Source organism: Capricornis sumatraensis, chromosome 2 (assembly GCF_032405125.1).
Source record: "Capricornis sumatraensis isolate serow.1 chromosome 2, serow.2, whole genome shotgun sequence".
Classification (NCBI taxonomy): domain Eukaryota; kingdom Metazoa; phylum Chordata; class Mammalia; order Artiodactyla; family Bovidae; genus Capricornis; species Capricornis sumatraensis.
The window spans coordinates 157,937,696-157,957,416 of NC_091070.1; the positions used below are offsets into that span (position 1 = coordinate 157,937,696).

General features: G+C 38.8%; 1 protein-coding gene across 1 annotated transcript in view; it reads right to left on the reverse strand.

The window, feature by feature from the left end:
* Positions 1–18,989, reverse strand: part of CLCA1 (chloride channel accessory 1) — a 37,856-nt gene extending 18,867 nt beyond the window's left edge. The window contains exons 1-5 of the mRNA XM_068966499.1: positions 18,828–18,989; positions 12,146–12,286; positions 11,830–11,977; positions 9,352–9,457; positions 4,401–4,578 (exon numbers count right to left, since the gene is read on the reverse strand). Coding sequence (XP_068822600.1) covers positions 4,401–4,578; positions 9,352–9,457; positions 11,830–11,977; positions 12,146–12,286; positions 18,828–18,989 — 735 coding nt within the window. The remainder of the gene's footprint in view (positions 1–4,400; positions 4,579–9,351; positions 9,458–11,829; positions 11,978–12,145; positions 12,287–18,827) is intronic.
* Positions 18,990–19,721: the final 732 nt, after the last annotated feature.

The window sequence follows — 19,721 nt, forward strand, 5'->3', positions numbered from 1 at the left end:
AAAGCATCACTACAAACAAATCCAGTGGACGTGCTGGAATTCCAATTGAGCTATTTCAAATCCTGAAAGATGATGCTATGAAAGTGCTGCACTCAATATGCCAGCAAATTTGGAAAACTCAGCAGTGGCCACAGGACTGGAAAAATTCAGTTTTCATTCCAGTCTCAAAGAAAGGCAATGCCAAAGAATGCTCAAACTACCACACAATTGCACTCATCTCACATGCTAGTAAAGTAATGCTCGGAATTCTCCAAGCCAGTCTTCAGCAATACGTGAACCGTGAACTTCCAGATGTTCAAGCTAGTTTTAGAAAAGGCAGAGGAACCAGAGATCAAATTGCCGACACCTGCTGGATCATGGAAAAAGCAAGAGAGTTCCAGAAAAACATCTATTTCTGCTTTATTGACTATGCCAAAGCCTTTGACTGTGTGGATCACAATAAACTATGGAAAATTCTGAAAGAGATGGGAATACCAAACCACCTGACCTGCCTCTTGAGAAATCTGTATGCAGGTCAGGAAGCAACAGGTAGAACTGGACATGGAACAGCAGACTGGTTCCAAATAGGAAAAGGAGTACGTCAAGGCTGTATATTGTCACCCTGCTTATTCAACTTATATGCAGAGTACATCATGAGAAATGCTGGACTGGAAGAAACATAAGCTGGAATCAAGATTGCTGGGAGAAATATCAATCACCTCAGATATGCAGATGACACCACCCTTATGGCAGAAAGTGAAGAGGAACTAAAAAGCCTCTTGATGAAAGTGAAAGAGGAGAGTGAAAAAGTTGCCTTAAAGCTCAACATTCAGAAAACAAAGATCATGGCATCCAGTCCCATCACTTCATGGCAAATAGATGGAGAAACAGTGGAAACAGTGTCAGACTTTATTTTTGGGGGCTCCAAATCACTGCAGATGGTGAATGCAGCCATGAAATTAAAAGATGCTTACTCCTTGGAAGGAAAGTTATGACCAACCTAGACAGCATATTCAAAAGCAGAGACATTACTTTGCCAACTAAGTTCCATCTAGTCAAGGCTATGGTTTTTCCTGTGGTCATGTATGGATGTGAGATTTGGACTGTGAGGAAGGCTGAGCGCTGAAGAATTGATGCTTTTGAACTGTGGTGTTGGAGAAGACTCTTGAGAGTCCCTTGGACTGTGGGGAGATCCAACCAGTCCATTCTGAAGGAGATCAACCTGGGGATTTCTTTGGAAGGAATGATGCTAAAGCTGAAGCTCCAGTACTTTGGCCACCTCATGAGAAGAGTTGACTCATTGGAAAAGACTGTGATGCTGGGAGGGATTGGGGGCAGGAGGAGAAGGGGACGACCGAGGATGAGATGGCTGGATGGCATCACTGACTCGATGGACTTGAGTCTGAGTGAACTCCGGGAGATGGTGATGAACAGGGAGGCCTGGCATGCTGCAATTCATGGGGTTGCAAAGAGTTGGACACGACTGAGTGATTGAACTGAACTGAACTGATGGTGCAAAAGCAATACACGTTCAGTAGAAACCATTCCTCAAATTTTGAATTTTGATCTTTTCCTGGGTTGTGGCATGCAGTATGATACTCTCTGGTGATGGTGACTAGTGGCATTGAGCTATGAAGCTTCTAGTGAACCAGATGTTTGTGAGGGTAAATAAGTAATGTGCTTACAGCCATTCTGTCTTTTTACTTCTGTACAGTATTCAATAAATTATAGGACATTTCAACACCTTATTATACCACAGACTTTATGGTAGATGGTTTTGCCCAAAAGTAATGTAAATATTCTGAGGATGCATGAGGCAGGCTGGGCTAAGTTAAGCTGTTCAGTAGGTGAGGTATATTAAATGCATTTTCAACTTACAATGGGATGGAGAAAGATCTGTGTTTTAAAACTATTTAAAGCTATTAAAAATTATGTACAAACTCCTTAATGGCACCAACATTCTTAAAAAGATAGAAAATTTTAGTTAACAACCAAAAACAAATATGCAGGCTGAAAGATCTCTGAAAGTTAAAGGCTACTGATCGTGTCCTTATTACTCACACAAAAAAGTACCTGATCCCCCGGATGAATTTCTTATATAACTAACTCTTGTGTTTGTCTAAAAGCTAGTGGAAGAGAGAAGATGGAGAAGCAAAAAACAAAGCAAAACAAAACACAACAACAACATAACAAAAAAAAACAAAACTAAGCAAGGGATCTGGGAAAGATAGGACTTTATTCCTGATTATGTTCTCCTGTTTTGTCCAATAGAGAAAAGCTGCTCGCTCTTCACTTGACATGAAATAGATTTAAGGGGCTAGATCTGATAGATAGAGTGCCTGATGAACTATGGTTGGAGGTTCATGACATTGTACAGAAGATAGGGATCAACCATCCCCAAGAAAAAGAAATACAAAAAAGCGAAATGGCTGTCTGAGGAGGCCTTACAAATAGCTGTGAAAGAACAGAAGCGAAAAGCAAAGGAGAAAAGGAAAGATATACCCAATTGAATGCAGAGTTCCAAAGAATAGCAAGGAGAGATAAGAAAGCCTTCCTCAGCGATCAGTGCAAAGAAATACAGTAAAACAATAGAATAGGAAAGACTAGAGATCTCTTCAAGAAAATTAGAGGTATCAAGGGAACATTTCATGCAAACTTGGGCTCAATAAAGGATGGAAATGGTAGGGATCTAACAGAAGCAGAAGATATTAAGAAGAGGTGGCAAGAATACACAGAAGAACTATACAGAAAAGATCTTCACGACCAAGATAATCAGGAAGGTGTGATCACTCACCTAGAGCCAGACATCCTGGAATGTGAAGTCAAGTGGGCATTAAGAAGTATCACTATGAACAAAGCTAGTGGACGTGATGGAATTCCAGTTGAACCATTTCAAATCCTAAAAGATGATGCTGTGAAAGTGCTTCACTCAATATGTCAGCAAATTTGCAAAACTGAGCAGTGGCCACAGGACTGGAAAAGGTCAGTTTTCATTCCAATCCCAAAGAAAGGCAATGCCAAAGAATGCTCAAACTACCGCACAATTGCACTCATCTCACAGGCTAGTAAAGTAATGCTCAAAATTCTTCAAGCCAGGCTTCAGCAATATGTGAACCGTGACCTTCCAGATGTCCAAGCTAGTTTTAGAAAAGGCAGAGGAACCAAGATCAAATTGCCAACATCTGCTGGATCATGGAAAAAGCAAGAGAGTTCCAGAAAAACATCTATTTCTGCTTTTTTGACTATGCCAGAGCCTTTGACTATGTGGATCACAATAAACTGTGGAAAATTCTGAGAGAGATGGGAATACCAAACCACCTGACCTGCCTCTTGAGAAACCTATATGCAGGTCAGGAAGCGACAGTTAGAACTGGACATGGAACAACAGACTGGTTCCAAATAGGAAAAGGAGTACGTCAAGGCTGTATATTGTCACCCTGCTTATTCAACTTATATGCAGAGCACATCATGAGAAATGCTGGGCTGGAAGAAGGACAAGCTGGAACCAAGATTGCTGGGAGAAATATCAATAACCTCAGATATGCAGATGACACCACCCTTATGGCAGAAAGTGAAGAAGAACTAAAGAGCCTCTTGATGAAATTGAGAGAGGAGAGTGAGAAAGTTGGCTTAAATCTCAACATTCATAAAACTAAGAGCATGGCATCTGCTCCCATCACTTCATGGCAAATAGATGGTGAAACAGTGGCTGACTTTATTTTTTTGGCCTCCAAAATCACTGCAGATGGTGATTGCAGCCATGAAATTAAAAGATGCATATTCTTTGGAAGGAAAGTTATGACCAACCTAGACAGCATATTCAAAAGCAGAGACATTACTTTGTCATCAAAGATCCGTCTAGTCAAGGCTATGGTTTTTCCAGTAGTCATGTATGGATGTGAGAGTTGGACTATAAAGAAAGCTGAGTGCTGAAGAATTGATGCTTTTGAACTGTGGTGTTGGAGAAGACTCTTGAGAGTCCCTTGGACTGCAAGGAGATCCAACCTGTCCATCCTAAAGGAGATCAGTCCTGGGTGTTCACTGGAAGGACTGATGTTGAAGCTGAAACTCCAATATTTTGGCTACCTCATGAGAAAAGCTGACTCATTTGAAAAGACCCTGATGCTGGGAAAGATTGAAGGCAGGAAGAGAAGGGGATGACAGAGGATGAGATGGTTGGATGTCATCACCGACTCAATGGACATGAGTTTGGGTAAACTCCAGGAGTTGGTGATGGACAGGGAGGCCTGGCGTGCTGCAGTTCATGGGGTTGCAAAGAGTTGGACACGACTGAGCCACTGAAGTGATACTGATACTGATACTTGACTTCCTAACATTTCACCCTATCTTGCATCATCTGGGATAAAAACCTCACCAAATTCATGTCAAGAAAAAAAGAAGAAAAAGGACATGGCACTTACAGTATCAATACTTTGGGAATACATTATGGAAGCCTTCTCAGTCTGACCCTTATGAGGTATGAATTCACATCCTTCTTCATACAGTCCTGTTTTTCTGTCAAGTTTGCATGGTTGAGTGACACAGCTTCCTCCTTGACACTTCTGTATTACAGTATCACCAGTAATGCCTGCTGAACATCTGCAGATATATTCAGGTAGATATTTAAGTGAAATGATAATATCAAAGTGTTGGACTCTCGTCAGTTTGTACAGACAGCATTGTTTACAATTTCCCTTTATAATTTAAGAAATAAATGTATCACCTTAAATATTAAAATTATCAAATTCTCATAATTTTGTTTACCAGAAAGTATCTGAGGGGTTCCCAAAATGATATCAGAAAGTGTTTCTATGCAGCATAAAAGCTAAGGCTGACTTACAGCCAATGTTAAGAATTAATAAGGATCAAAGTCCTGAGGCCCTTTCTAATCTGGTTCTCTCATTCCTGGAAAATCAAGAGCCTCTTTTGTTTCTCTAGGAAGTTTTGCTGGCATTTTTTTATTTGGCTGTTTTTTTTGATCCAGCTAGTTTATGTCATACAGTTTTTGCATAGTTCTTGTGTGTTTATATAGATATTTTAGATTTTTATTTATATGCTTATGAGTTTGTCACTGTTGTGAATGGAGTACTTTTCCCCCACATCTTATTTTTTGAGTATATAAAAAAACATATGAACATAAGAAATTTGGAAAGTAGGAAGAGTAAAGAAGAGAAGAAAAAAATCATATCCCACTGTCAGAGATAAACTATTGTTAATGTGCTAAAGCATTTCCTTCTCTATGTATCAGCATGACATTCTATGTATAGCTTTACTGTCTGATCTTATAAAACTTAGCATTTTAGTACATTTAAATTGTAATGTATTATTATAATTCATAATATTCTTTCAAAATGTGATTTTAATAACTTCACATTTTGAAATTACAATGTGAATTTAGCCTAATTTACTTAATTTTTGTCCTCCATGAATTTTTTGGTGCTAAAAATAAAACTTCTGTGAATAAATGAAATTGGTGCATCACATTTTGACTCTATTTCCAGGCTTGCTACGACTGACACCCAGAATAAATGGTCAGATTCAGAAATTTGAACATTTTAAAGTCTGTCAATAGAACTTATTCTAATATTTCCTTTAAAATGGATTATTAAACATAAGATTAGTAGATCAAGAAATAGGAAAGAATTCTAGAAATTTGATATGTGTCATCAAATTGTTTTCCAGGAAGGTTATTCTTGGAGAAGGAAATGGCAACCCACTCCAGTATCCTTGCCTGGAGAATCCCATGGACAGAAGAGCCTGGTTGGCTACAGTCCACAGGGTTGCAAAGAGTTGGACACGACTGAGCGACTTCACTCACTTCACTCAAGGTTATTCTAGTTTATTTCTCTGATAACCATCTATGAGAGCACTCATCCTATTAGGAGAATCACACTGACTGAAACCGCCCACCCTGGCCAGGCACCATAGTAACTATCTGCATGCGTTGTTTTATGACAGGAGGTCCTGGTAAGGAAGATGAAACTAATAAGCCACCACCAACCAGAAGAGTTCAGGAAAGGTTAAAAGGAGACACCACATGTCCGATCACCTCCCAGAATCCTTCTCTCTGGCATCCATCTTGGCTGAACAAGGCCTGCACCACCAGGAAGGATTCTGAGTCAGAATGTTTGGCTAAAGACAACCCGGAAACTAATCCCATCACCATAAAACCCGAGACTGCAAGCCATGTGGCAGAGCCGTTCTCCTGGGTTCCCTTATCCTACTGCTCTCCACCTGGGTGCCCTTCGCAATAAAATCTCTTGCTTTGTCAGCACATGTGTCTCCTCAGACAATTCATTTCCAAGTGTTAGACAAGAGCCCAGTTTTGGGCCCTGGAACGGTTCCCCCTTCCTGCAACAATCCCACTGACAGGCACTGCTGCTGCTGCTGCTGCTGCTGCTAAGTCGCTTCAGTCGTGTCCAACTCTGTGCGACCCCATAGACGGCAGCCCACCAGGCTCCCCTGTCCCTGGGATTCTCCAGGCAAGAACACTGGAGTGGGTTGCCATTTTCTTCTCCAATGCATGAAAGTGAAAAGTGAAAGGGAAGTCGCTCAGTCATGTCCGACCCTCAGCGACCCCATGGACTGCAGCCTTCCAGGCTCCCCCATAATACTAGGTAATAAACAATTGTCATCTTTGTCAAATCTGCACCTGTTTGACTACTAATGTCTGAACATTTTTACATTTTTACTGGACATTTTTATTTCTTCTTTCATATAGATTATTTTCTCTTGTGTCTATTTTTCTATTAGGTTATTGTTATTGTTTTCTTTTATCTGTTAAAATGCTAAGTTTTTAAAGGCCTGTTTTTTTTAAATATTTGCAAACATCTTTTTCTGTTTTTTGTTTTTAATTTAGTTTATGTTTGATCTATATGCAAAAAGTTTTAAATTTATATGTAGTCAAATTTATCATTCTTTTAGTTATGTCTTTTCCCAACTCTTGAATGTATAGAAAGACATTCACCATTTAGGAATCTGATATTATTAATATAGTTCTCATCTTCATCATGGTTTTATTTTTTTATATTGAATAAGTCTATCCAGTTGAAAGAGAGTCTATTAATTTTTTCCCCACATAGCTAAAAATTGTTCTGACATCTAAAGAAACCTTGTCTTTCCTTGTGGATTTATAATTCTAGCTATAATAAATTATTGCGTGCCTACTAGTTTGCATTGTTTTAATTAATGTAGCTTTATTGTATATTTAAAATTCAACAAGAAAATTTTCCTTTATTACTATACTTCAAAAATGTTTGCAGCTGCTATCTACTGGATAAGCTCAGGGTCTTTAAAATGAGGTAAAAATTGAAATGTTTTGACTAGAGTTTCATAAGACCTATATATTAATTTGGGTTGAATTTACATATTCTATGAATTAAAAATATCTCAGTTATCTTAATTTTCTTTTAAATTCTTTAGAAGGATTTTGTGTTGTGGTTTTCTTCAGATGTAACTTTCACATTTCTTAGAGTTTTCTTCAAATATATCTGGTTATGTTATTGACTTCCTTTGTCAATTTTAATTTCTGTTTTTCCCTTCAGGCTTTCAAAGTGGATCACATTATCATCTGCCTAGAAGCAATTTTCTCTCTTTCTAGTATCCCCTGTTTTTTTAACCTCCCCAACACATTATTGCATTGGCTACAACTTTCTAAAAATGATAATTTCTAGTAGTTCCCATTCTTATCATATTCCTGGGGATGTTTAGTGATTCCCTACTAACTACTATGTAGGCAGTTGGCTTTCAATTGATGTTCTGCTTCATATTAAGGAAGCTTTCTATTATGGGTAGTACTGTCATTTTTGTAGTTGTTTCTGAGCCTTAGAAGTAATAAAAAATTGGTAGATAAACAATAAATACTATTTGTATGTTATAACAAAATTTATTGTTAAGAGTACATAGTAATTGTGTCAGTTTCACAAAATGTTATCTGTGGAAGGATGAAAATGATGTATAGATATTTCTAGACTAGCCCATAGAAAGAATATATACTAATCAGCTTTTCTCTCAAGGGGAATACAGTTTCCATCTGAAAGCATAGCAAGAAGTGGGAAAGGCAGATGTCAGGGCTGAATGTCATCTGTGGGCTGAGATTTGAGAGGTTCACCTAACATGATCACATCAACACTGGGGAATGGATGCTGTAGTGGGTGGAGGGAACAAGCCAAAGGAATCGGGTAGATTGTGTACAGCTCTGGGAGGTACTTAGTGTCTTTTTATACCTAAAGTGACATAAGAGGAGAGAAAATGTCAAATGACAGAATTTGAGTGTAGTAAAGAAAAGGGAAAGCGAAGGCAGTGATGCTCCTTTGGGAGAAAGGGGAAGTCAAGGCAGAGTTCTGAATTCCATGCAGCTTCCTTTGGAAACTGTGCTGAGTAAAGACAGTAACCAAACTGAAGCTGAGTGCATCTCCTTAAAGAGCCATCATGGGAGTAGAACTAGAAGCAAAAGTGAAGAGGGCTGTTGCCCCAGCTCTAGTCTTTTAAAAGAGGCTGTTGTTTTTAACCGAGGTATAAATGTGCGAGCTTATCAAATTCCTTCAGAATCTGTTGGAATAATTTTCTTTTTTCCTTGATATACTATATTAATTACTTACCTATTATCATAGCATTTTCTGATATCTGGAGGATATCCTTCTAGGCCTTGGTGTGTTTGTTATTCCTGTAATTAGCCCAGGTGTAACTGACTATGCTTTTATTTGTAATCTTTTTGGAAAGCTGTATCTACATAATTCTTTTGCATGCCATCTGTCAGGTTTTAGTATCTGAATTATGCCAACTCTCTAATATGAATTGGGAAGCTCCCTATCTTTTATATTTGTACAAAAGCTGTTTATTTCCTGAAACTTTTGAGTCCAAGAACTTACCTGTAAAATTACGGCAGCCAGGGTACTTTCTAAGTATTCAGTTTGCTTTCTGCTGACACCATATAGGGTATTATTCAAATTGGGAGACATTTTGTTTTGTTTTAATGTTTGGACTGTCTTTCAGCTAAGTTCCCCAGTGTCTCTCAGGCCCATTCATTCTGATATAGTTCGCACAGATACTATTCTACCTGCGAGGCGCTGAAGTGTTATGTCTCTGATTATGAGACAGGAAGATGGAGATCCTGAATGTAGAACCTGCGAATTTCTTCTAGTTGTACACACACACAAAGAGGCAAATGATTTGTAGTTGCAGAGCAGAGAATTCATCTAAAGCACTTGTAAAGTGAACAAAAGTAGCAGTATTATGGGAAGCTGAAAGAGAAGACGCTAAGAATGAAAGAGGAAAATATGGTAAAAGACTGACATTTTAAAAATATTCAATTCAAGACAAAATTGGTTGCAATTTAAAACAGTCTGGGAAAATTAATCAAAATATACATACATTACTGGTTTTTTTCTTCTATTGGATAGGTAGAATTTCTGGTCATTATTATACTCATTAAATACTCCCCATCGTAGATGAGCCCATTCATGGACAAATGCCCTTCCTGTGAAAAAATGTTGTAAACACTTAATTACAATAAGAATGGCAGAATTACCCTCTTAAATTCAGAGAAAGTAATTCTTCTGAAAATTATTATGCTTTACTTTTATAAGTTAAAGATTTAATTTGATATGATAAGTGTACATTTCTATAAATATGACTACTTATTTTGGATTGTCAAGTGCTAATTAGGCACTTCATAAGTACCAGGAAGCTATTCATTCTAAGGTAAAACAAGTGCCCTGTGCTCACATACCTCATGGTCTAGCAGATAACACACATCATTTTAGATAACTAAAATCTTTAGGGGTGCAAGTGTAATGATGGAAGTCAGCACAGGCTGACCTCTAGGGCAGCCAAGAAGGTCCTTCTTCCTAATGACCCAAATGTGGACAGATCTCAAGGTCTGCCTACTCCATATCTGCCTTTTTGCTTTGACCTAGTCTCACCCTTCCAGTCTCATTGCCACTTACTCCTGAACTACTGCAACACTCACCCAGCTGGCTCCATGTGTCTAGTCTTCAATGACTTACCCATGGTGCTTGGGGTTAAGTCCAACTTCTCAATATGCATACAAGGTCCCTGATGATTCAGGCCCTGTTCCTCTCTGCAGCCATATTTCTTGCTGTCCACCCGCTTCGAAAACTCCATAATGACAATGGATTCCTGAACCCCTTTTGGTTTCTAGAGTCACACCGTATGACTTTTCTCATCTCTGATCATTTTTACACATTTTTCCTCTGCTTGGAATACCATCTCCCTATCTCTGACTGGGAGATAACTCCTGCTCTTCTTTCAAAATTAAGCTTATATCCAGATAGAAGCCTTCTCTGACATCCTCAACCTAGCTCTTGTACCCCTCGTTTTTCACTTTCATTATATTCCATTAAGGCATTTGTCATGCTATATTGTCATTGCTTATTTGCCAGTCTCTCACTATAGACTCTTACCTCCATGAAAAGAGGTACCATGACTTCTTCATTGTCATGTCTTGGCCCATATTGTCTAGACCTTAAAATGGCCTTAATAAATTTGTTATATTTGGATGAATATTAGTGACTTATGTACTGGTCAGTTTTTCTGAAATGTAAATTCCAAGGTAGGCTGAATTTGGAGGATTAAGTGAGGAGGTGCATGTTAAGTAAGCCCTAATATCTCACATTAAGGATTTTAGATTGCTCTAGGTGCTGGGGAATAACTGATGGCCTCTTAAAGATAGGGGAGATTGTGAGGGAGTAGTCCTGGAATGAGAATACAAGAAGGAGAGGGTATAAAGGAATAATGGCATTGTATATGGTGATCTTGATGACTGGAGTGGGCTCCGGACTGGGAAGGAACAGCTTAGGTTGATAAGTAAATCAATCCATTGGTAAGTAAATCAATTCAACACGTATCTATTGAGCCATACACTGGGAATTTTCTGTTCCCATTATGGAGATGTTGTAAAAGAAGGGCAAAGAGGTATGTTTGTTAGACACTCCTCTCTGTTGCGGTCTGTAAAAGTGCTCTAGTGTATTTGGGGGTGGGACATGCAGGCACCAACGCTCTTTTGTTTGCTTGTTTTCTCTGCCTTGCCTATTTAAATGAAAAAATTTAAAATGGTCCTAATATTTTTAAGATAATAAAGAAACCTAGTTGCTAGTTAACCTAATTAGTTAATACTAATCACACTTGATTATCCTTGCAAAGTACATATTGTATATATGCCATTGCTGATTTCTTTTAATGTTTTATCCAAAGATTGCTCTGTTTGTTTCATATGAAAATGAGAAATGATATTTTGTGAAGGAAATGTTGACTTTTTGTTTAGGCAGGTATTTGTCAGAGCTGAACATCAAGGCTTTTCTGTCTGGTACTCAAAGTGTGGTCCAAGGTCAGGCAGTGTCAGCATCACCTGGGAGCTTGTTAATATGCAGATCCTCGAGTCCTACCCCACACCTACTGAATCAGAATCATTTTAACAATCCATTTATAATCTGAGTGCACATTAAAGTCTGAAAACATTATATGTCTGCCATATGTTCTGGCCATATCTGAATTGCAGACAGGAGATTTAATTTGTTCAGGTGTCTTCCCACAGAACCATAGGAACCTAACATCACATTAACTAAACTATTTAATCAGTTATTATCTGATAATTGAGTATTTGAAAATTAAACATATTACAGTTATACACATATTTGCAGGATATGAAGGAAATAAGTTTCTAACTGAAAAAATGCACTATTCTGAATCTGTTTTATGTGAGAAAAACAGGCTATAATAGTCTATTTGGCTTTTATGTTCTTACTCAGAAAGATAATGCTATTGTTGATCTATTTGCAACATAAAATTATTGAATTATTACATAGCAGAATATTTCATCTCTACCCATACCTTGTGGTCCATATTGAAGCAACTTGTTTCCGGCCAGGAAGTCAGGAGTGAGATAAATTTTATCACCCTTTTCTCCACAGCCTCCCATCTGCTCAGTATAAGGTCCGTCGTTACCTGTTGGATTAGGTTCAGCAACCAGAACATCAGCCTGAAATTTAAGAAAAATTTTTCATCATTACAAAATTTCAGCAAATGAATTGACCTTATTCACAGTAGACTATATTGAAACAATTTTATTTGATTCTAGAATATTTTGATAAAAGAATCTAAGTCACAAAATAAAACTAAATTTGAAAAAAAAAGTTAATGTTCTTACATTTTTGTAGGTCTCAAGTTTGGGTTTCACATATTCAGGTTTTGTATTCCAATTTTCAGGAATCAAAATGGCAACATTTTTGAAATAGAATCTTTTTTCTGTAGCCTCAAACAGATATGGAGATGCATCAGTCACCATATCCTGGGGGTGGGTGGGGGTGGAAAATAAATATAAAGAAGCATGCTTAATGACAGAAAAAAAGATGAAATTACCAATTATTCTAATTTATATTTGTATTTCACATTTCCAGAAACTGGCTATTTATCAAGCTAAGAAAAGGAGATTATTTTGTTAGTAATAGTAGCTAGCCTTTTTTGAGATTTTTATTGCATACTTTGTGTCACAGTGTAATGGTTGACAATGAAGACTTCAGAAGCAGGCACTAATCCTGGCTTAGCACTTATGGTGGGACATCAGAAATTTCCTTGAGAGAATGCCCTGGTGATCCAAAGGTTAGGAGTTGGCACTTTCACTGCTGGGAACTGGGTTCCATCGGTGGTTGGGGAACTAGGATCCCACAAGCCACGTGGTGTGGCCAAAAAAAAAAAAAAATGTCCTTAATCACTCCTGAGCCTCAGTTTCCCCATTTATAAGATGGAAAATATTACAGAGAGCAGTCCATAAGGTTGTTGTGAGGATCAAATGAAGTCAAGAAAGTATTTGGAACCACGTTTGCTTAGCACAAATGCTTATCAAATATTAACTCTTAGTTTCTTTTTTTTTTTTTTCACATCCCTAGCCATTTATTTATTTATTTATTTATTTATTATCTTGGACCTATTTTTATTTTTTTATTTTTTATTTTTTTTATGATAATATTTTTTTTTCTCTTTTTTTTTTATTAAATTTTAAAATCTTTAATTCTTACATGTGTTCCCAAACATGAAACCCCCTCCCACCTCCCTCCCCATAACATCTCTGTGGGTGATCCCCATGCACCAGCCCCAAGCATGCTGTATCCTACGTCAGACATAGACTGGCGATTCAATTCTTACATGATAGTATACATGATAGAATGCCATTCTCCCAAATCATCCCGCCCTCTCCCTCTCTCTCTGAGTCCAAAAGTCCGTTATACACAGCTGTGTCTTTTTTCCTGTCTTGCATACAGGGTCGTCATTGCCATCTTTCTAAATTCCATATATATGTGTTAGTATACTGTATTGGTGTTTTTCTTTCTGGCTTACTTCACTCTGTATAATCGGCTCCAGTTTCATCCATCTCATCAGAACTGATTCAAATGAATTCTTTTTAACGGCTGAGTAATACTCCATTGTGTACATGTACCAAAGCTTTCTTATCCATTCATCTGCTGATGGACATCTAGGTTGTTTCCATGTCCTCGCTATTATAAACAGTGCTGCGATGAACATTGGGGTACATGTGTCTCTTTCAATTCTGGTTTCCTCGGTGTGTATACCCAGCAGTGGGATTGCTGGGTCATAAGGTAGTTCTATTTGCAATTTTTTAAGGAATCTCCACACTGTTCTCCATAGTGGCTGTACTAGTTTGCATTCCCACCAACAGTGTAGGAGGGTTCCCTTTTCTCCACACCCTCTCCAGCATTTATTGCTTGCAGATTTTTGGATCGCAGCCATTCTGACTGGTGTGAAGTGGTACCTCATTGTGGTTTTGATTTGCATTTCTCTGATAATGAGTGATGTTGAGCATCTTTTCATGTGTTTGTTAGCCATCCGTATGTCTTCTTTGGAGAAATGTCTATTTAGTTCTTTGGCCCATTTTTTGATTGGGTCGTTTATTTTTCTGGAATTGAGCTGCATAAGTTGCTTGTATATTTTTGAGATTAGTTGTTTGTCAGTTGCTTCATTTGCTATTATTTTCTCCCATTCAGAAGGCTGTCTTTTCACCTTGCGTATATTTTCCTTTGTTGTGCAGAAGCTTTTAATTTTAATTAGATCCCATTTGTTTATTTTTGCTTTTATTTCCAGAATTCTGGGAGGTGGATCATAGAGGATCCTGCTGTGATTTATGTCTGAGAGTGTTTTGCCTATATTCTCCTCTAGGAGTTTTATAGTTTCTGGTCTTACATTTAGATCTTTAATCCATTTTGAGTTTATTTTTGTGTGCGGTGTTATTTCATTTCATCAATCCTTTAAAGATCAATGAACCTTTAAAGGAGAAACTGAGAATTAGAGAGTATTAGTCTCAACATCTCACACCAAATAGTAGTGAAAAGAAACTCAAATTAAAATAAATACAACTTCAACACCTCCTGTAATAATTTTATTGTTGTTGTTTAGTTGCTAAGTCGTATCTGACTCTTTGTGACCCTATGGACTGAAGCAAAGTCAGGCTCCTCTGTCCATGGTATTCTCCAGGCAAGAATACTGGAGTGGGTTGCTATTTCCTTCTCCAGGGGATCTTCCCGACCCGGGATTGAATCCTAGTCTCCTACATTGATAGGTGGATTCTTTACCACTGAGCTACCAGGGAAGCCCAAATGTTATGATAGTGTTTGTTTTTAGTATGAAACTAAGTATTAGATACAACGAAGTGGCATAAGTGTATAATCTCTTTTCAAATTATGCCTAACTTTATTTCTCTAAAGCAAAAGAGCTGTAGTGTTCAATTACAAATGCCTGTTTCCCTGAAACAGTTTTCCTGAAATGCATCATGACAAGACAGTAGAAGGGATATTACAAGATATTTATTATAGAAAGGGAAATTGGGAATATTAGGGCTGAAAATCACTGAAAAATGCAAAAATGAGTGTAGACAGAGGGAAGAAGATTGAAGACTGAGCTCCAGGGGCCCCAGCATTCAGAAGTGGGAAGAGCCAGCAAAGGAGACTCAGAAGGAGCAGCCGGTGCAGGGAAAGGAGCTGGGAAGGCATGGGAGAGCACGTCAAGAAGGAGGGATTGGCCGTCAGAGTTAAACGCTGCTGAGCAATCAAGGAAGATGAGGGCTAAGAACTGAGCAGTGAATTTGGCAACCTGAGTGAGCCGTTTGGTGGAATAGAGACGACAGCTCTATATGAATGAATTCAATAGGGTGGGTAATGAAAACAGCAGGTCAAGAAATGTTTCCACAAATTAAAAGGAAATCAAGAAATGAAGCAGTAGTTGAAGGAAGATTTTGGGCAAGGGAGGTTTGTTTTGTTTTGAATGGGAACTATTGTAACATATGTATGTGCTAGTGGGGGAAAAAACAAAGCTTATAATGCAAGAGGGGAAAGAAAAAAGGATCATTGCTGGAGGAAACAGACCTTACTGGAACAGACCAGAGAGACTGATGCCTAGACATCTATCTAATCCTAGGGGGTGGGCTTAGAAGCAGAGATAGTTCATCACTATATGGGAAAATAGTACTTGTGTATTGATGCAGGAGTAAATCCTGTTCTGCTACTTCTTGGGGATAAACTTGGGGAATTACTCTCTCTGAGCCTCAGTTTCTGTCTTTTCAAATGGTAATGATAATAGTTGCCTTGCTAGTTTTAAAAAAAGCTCTCAAAATGATTTGTTTCTCCTTCTTCCAAAAAAGCCAGATTTTGAACAACTACTAGGCAAATTTAATATTGTATCACTTTTTAAATAAAAATATTGAGTATCACTAAAAAGATGAAAAATAGGTATAAAACTTCCTATGTTCAAACATTATATTACAATTTAACTTGAGAAATGTAAATTTTCAGTCTCTCCTATGAAGACAGCTAAGCAGCATGAAATGTCTTCTATGTTTTATCAGGAACATTAATAAGGAATCTTTGACATGTTTCATATTTTGAGAAAGTAACCTCATATCCAAATAGACAGTTGAGCTTTTGAGGTTTGAAGAACGTTGAGAATGAAATTTATATGATGCGTTCCTTAAGAACAGGGATAATATACTGTCGACCACTGAATTCCTAGTACCTGACATAATGTGAATGCTCTGTAAATGTTCGTTGGATTAACGAACAAATGAGTGAATGAAGAGGTTACGATGAGGGGCAAACTGTCCAGGAGTGCCAAGACAGGAGGTGCTTGGGCTTGCATGCATTGAGGAGACCCCAACTACTCCCACTGTGCGTGTGTTTAGGGGGCGCGAAGGGGAGAGAGCTCCTTGACTCTCACTCGGTCTAATGAAGTGTGCTCGCACCGCTTTCGCAGCCCAGACGAGAGTTGGGGGAACTGCTGCAGCGCCACCTGCTGGTATTGTGAATGGAGTACCTTTCGTACGGCCTTGCTGAAGCAGGTATTTAAGAACTGACTTAGAGGGTTCTGCTCACACGACGCCAAGGGGAGAGTCTCCCCAAAAAGCAGAGAACTGAGGGATGGCCAGGAAGGTGGCAAAGCCCACAGTGAGGTCCCTTGACCGCAGATCTGCAACATCAAACAGGGGCTCACTTTTATTAACTACTCAGGGACTCTTGAGCACACTATTGTCCTTAAAAGTGTTCCTGTGACAAGGTAACTGTGGAAACCAACTTCTCTCATACCCAACTTGTTTAGGACTCATACCAGAAAACCAATTGAATAATGGTAGTGAGAAGTATATTTCTCAGGAGGAACCCCCAAAGAGAGTGAGGTTAATGTCCTTTTGCTTTTTCTCTCAGCTCAGTTCAGTTGCCTGGTCGTGTCTGACTCTTTAGACCCCATGGACTGCAGCAGGCCAGGCTTCCCTGTCCATCACCAACTCCCGGAGTTTACTCAAACTCATGTCCATTGAGTCGGTGATGCCATCCAACCATCTCATCCTCTGTTGTCCCCTTTTCCTCTCGCCTTCAATCTTTCCCAGCATCAGGGTCTTCGAATGAGTCAGTTCATCTCATCAGGTGGCCAAAGCACCGTATAAATACAAGTCACCATTGTCATTAGAAAGGCTCTTCTGGCTCCTTTTCACTTATTCCTGAGGCCTGCTCACTGTCCAGCCAGACGCAGAAACATGCTGGTCACATTTTTCTCCCAGCTTTCCTTGTCCATTGCTCCAATGGCTGCTTCATTTTTGCTAATGCTATTTCTAAGTTTGTTGTTCAGTCCACCAGTCATATCTGACTCTTTGCGCCCCCATGGACTGCAGCACACCAGGCCTCCCTGTCCCTCACCATCTCTCAAAGTTTGCCCAAGTTCATGTCCATTGCATCAGACATGATGGCATCCAGCCCTCTCCTCCTCTGATGCTCTCTTCTCCTTCTGCCCTCAATCTTTCCCACCATCAGGGACTGTTCCAATGAGTCAGCAGTTCACATCAGATGAACAAAACCCTGGAGCTTCAGCTTTAGCATCAGTCCTTGCAGAGAGTATTCAGGGTTGATTTCCCTTAAGACTGGTTTGATCTTCTTACTAGAGACAATCAAAGACTCACCTAATGTTTCTGATTGTTTAGAGATTTCACAAGGCATGAATTTCCTTTTCACTGATAGAAGTAATACCTGATGGTCTTCTGGTGTGAACAGGTGAACTTCCCCTCCTCTTCATCCATTGCACTTCTCTAGCCCCAAGCTACTCTGGTGGTTGAGATGGTTCTCTCCCCTAACTCCTCTTTCTGGGTTTGCATCTGTTCCCCTGTTCAGAGCAAGGAACCTTTTGAGGCAACCCTTGGGGCCCTTGTACTATTAACTTCTGAGTTTACACAGAGGAACTTTTCCCAGAAACAAGTCTCAGTCCTTTTGGCTTGGTGAGAAATGATGAGCCCTTTCCATCTAAGATTAAAAGGAGACCTGGGGACTGATGAATTGCCTACCATTTGTTGAGCTCTTAATATGTACCAGGCATTCTGCATACATTTTTAAAGGTCTTCTAAGTTTTTGAGAAAATTTTAGACTTACAGATAAGACATGCAAAAAATGTGTAGAGTTCCCATATACCCTTCATCCAACTTCCCTTATATGCATGGATTGATAATCCTCACAAAGTCCTGTGAGGAAGATATTTATTATTTTCCCCATTTTGTTGACCAGTAGTTTTGCCCATTATACAGTACTACCTCTGGGTGGGCTACAGTCACTTTCCAGGATTGGCTTTTATAAGGCATTTCCTTTTTATTCTTTGCTGTTTGCTGTTGTACAAAACCTCTCTAATCCCTCCATCTTACAGCAGTTAGATGCCTCTATGTGGACAGAAAGAGTTCTCTTCCCTAATTTTACCTTCCCCTACAGAAGAAGCAACAAGTGAAATGAGGCTGCTCAGCACCCCTGAGAAGACGCCTTGCATTGGGCCTGGTAAAATGCAGAGTTTCCTCCCGTTGGAAGGGTAAGGTTTGTTCTTAAATCAGAGATTAAGATTTGCATCTTGGACTCCTATATTAGAATCACAGGGAAGGGAGGGTTTAATCAGGAGAATAAAAGGAGACTCTGATAAGACCAAAGGTAAAATCAGACAAAGGAATTACCCTCTGCACATTTCATAATATCTGCCAAATATAGTTGGCTCTGCCTTGGTGTAGAACTAAATAATTTTCAGTGAAGTCATCTACAGCCAAGAAGTAGAGATATCATTTAGTAAGTGCCAACAGTATATCAAGCTCTGAATTATATGCATTGCATGTATTATCTCATCCCTCAGAAGAATCATAATGGTTGCATTATTTCCATTTTATAGCTGAAGAAATGCAAGCACAGATTAAAAAAAAAAAAAAACTTTCCAGTGTCACACAGCTGGAATTAGAGAACTCATGTTTGTTCTAGCAATATATTATGCTTAATTTTTCAAAACAGCATGAATAGTTACCATTTCAGACTTACCTTTATATGTTGAATGAGTGTTTCATCTTCTGGCACATTAGGGTCAATTGCAATGACAATGCCTTCATAGCCATTATTATTCAGCTGAATGAGTGAATCACTCAGGGCCCCTTCCAGAAGGTGAAGGACCAAGATGAAAACAGAATTCTTGAATGACCCCATTGCTGTACATCTGCCTTTGAGTTCTCTCTTTGGAAAATGTTGGTTATGGAGGCATCTTTCCCTACCCCTATATATATGAATATATAGACACACATTTTTCCGATTTATCAGTGGTGGTTTATTGCAAGACTTTAACCTCTTGACCCCAAATTGTTTCACTATTGCATTTGTCTTCACTATGATGAATGATAAGTATATCTTGGTCTCAAATTCTGTGTACTTTTAAATATTTTATTTTGAGAGGAATGTTAACTTTGCCTTCACCTTTGCCAGTTGCTGGGACTGAGGGTGGGGAGCCACATCCGGTTCCCTGGAAGGACTCACAGCTGACAAGCAGCTTTACCATTGAAAGATGTTTACTTCTTACAAATGTTTGCCCAGTCAGGGACACCGACCCACCCAACATCACCCTCTAACCCCTGCTTGCCCAGTGGAAGCCTGACTGTTCTGTGTATTTGATAAGCATTCATTAAGTGTAAACCATATTTCCAGCTATCCCTCATAATGGTCTTTCTTTTTATCCTCTTTGATCTTTACATAACCTCAGCACCTCTTATTATTCTCTTAGACAATCTACTTGTACCAAAAGCATTAGCAAGCAACATTAGAAAAGATAAAATTAATATCTGACTGTGCAAGGCAAACTCCCTCAAGTTTCCTTATCAGACCTATATTTCATTATTCGATAGCTTCTATTACCCAATAAAATTCAAATTAGCATTAAATTATTTT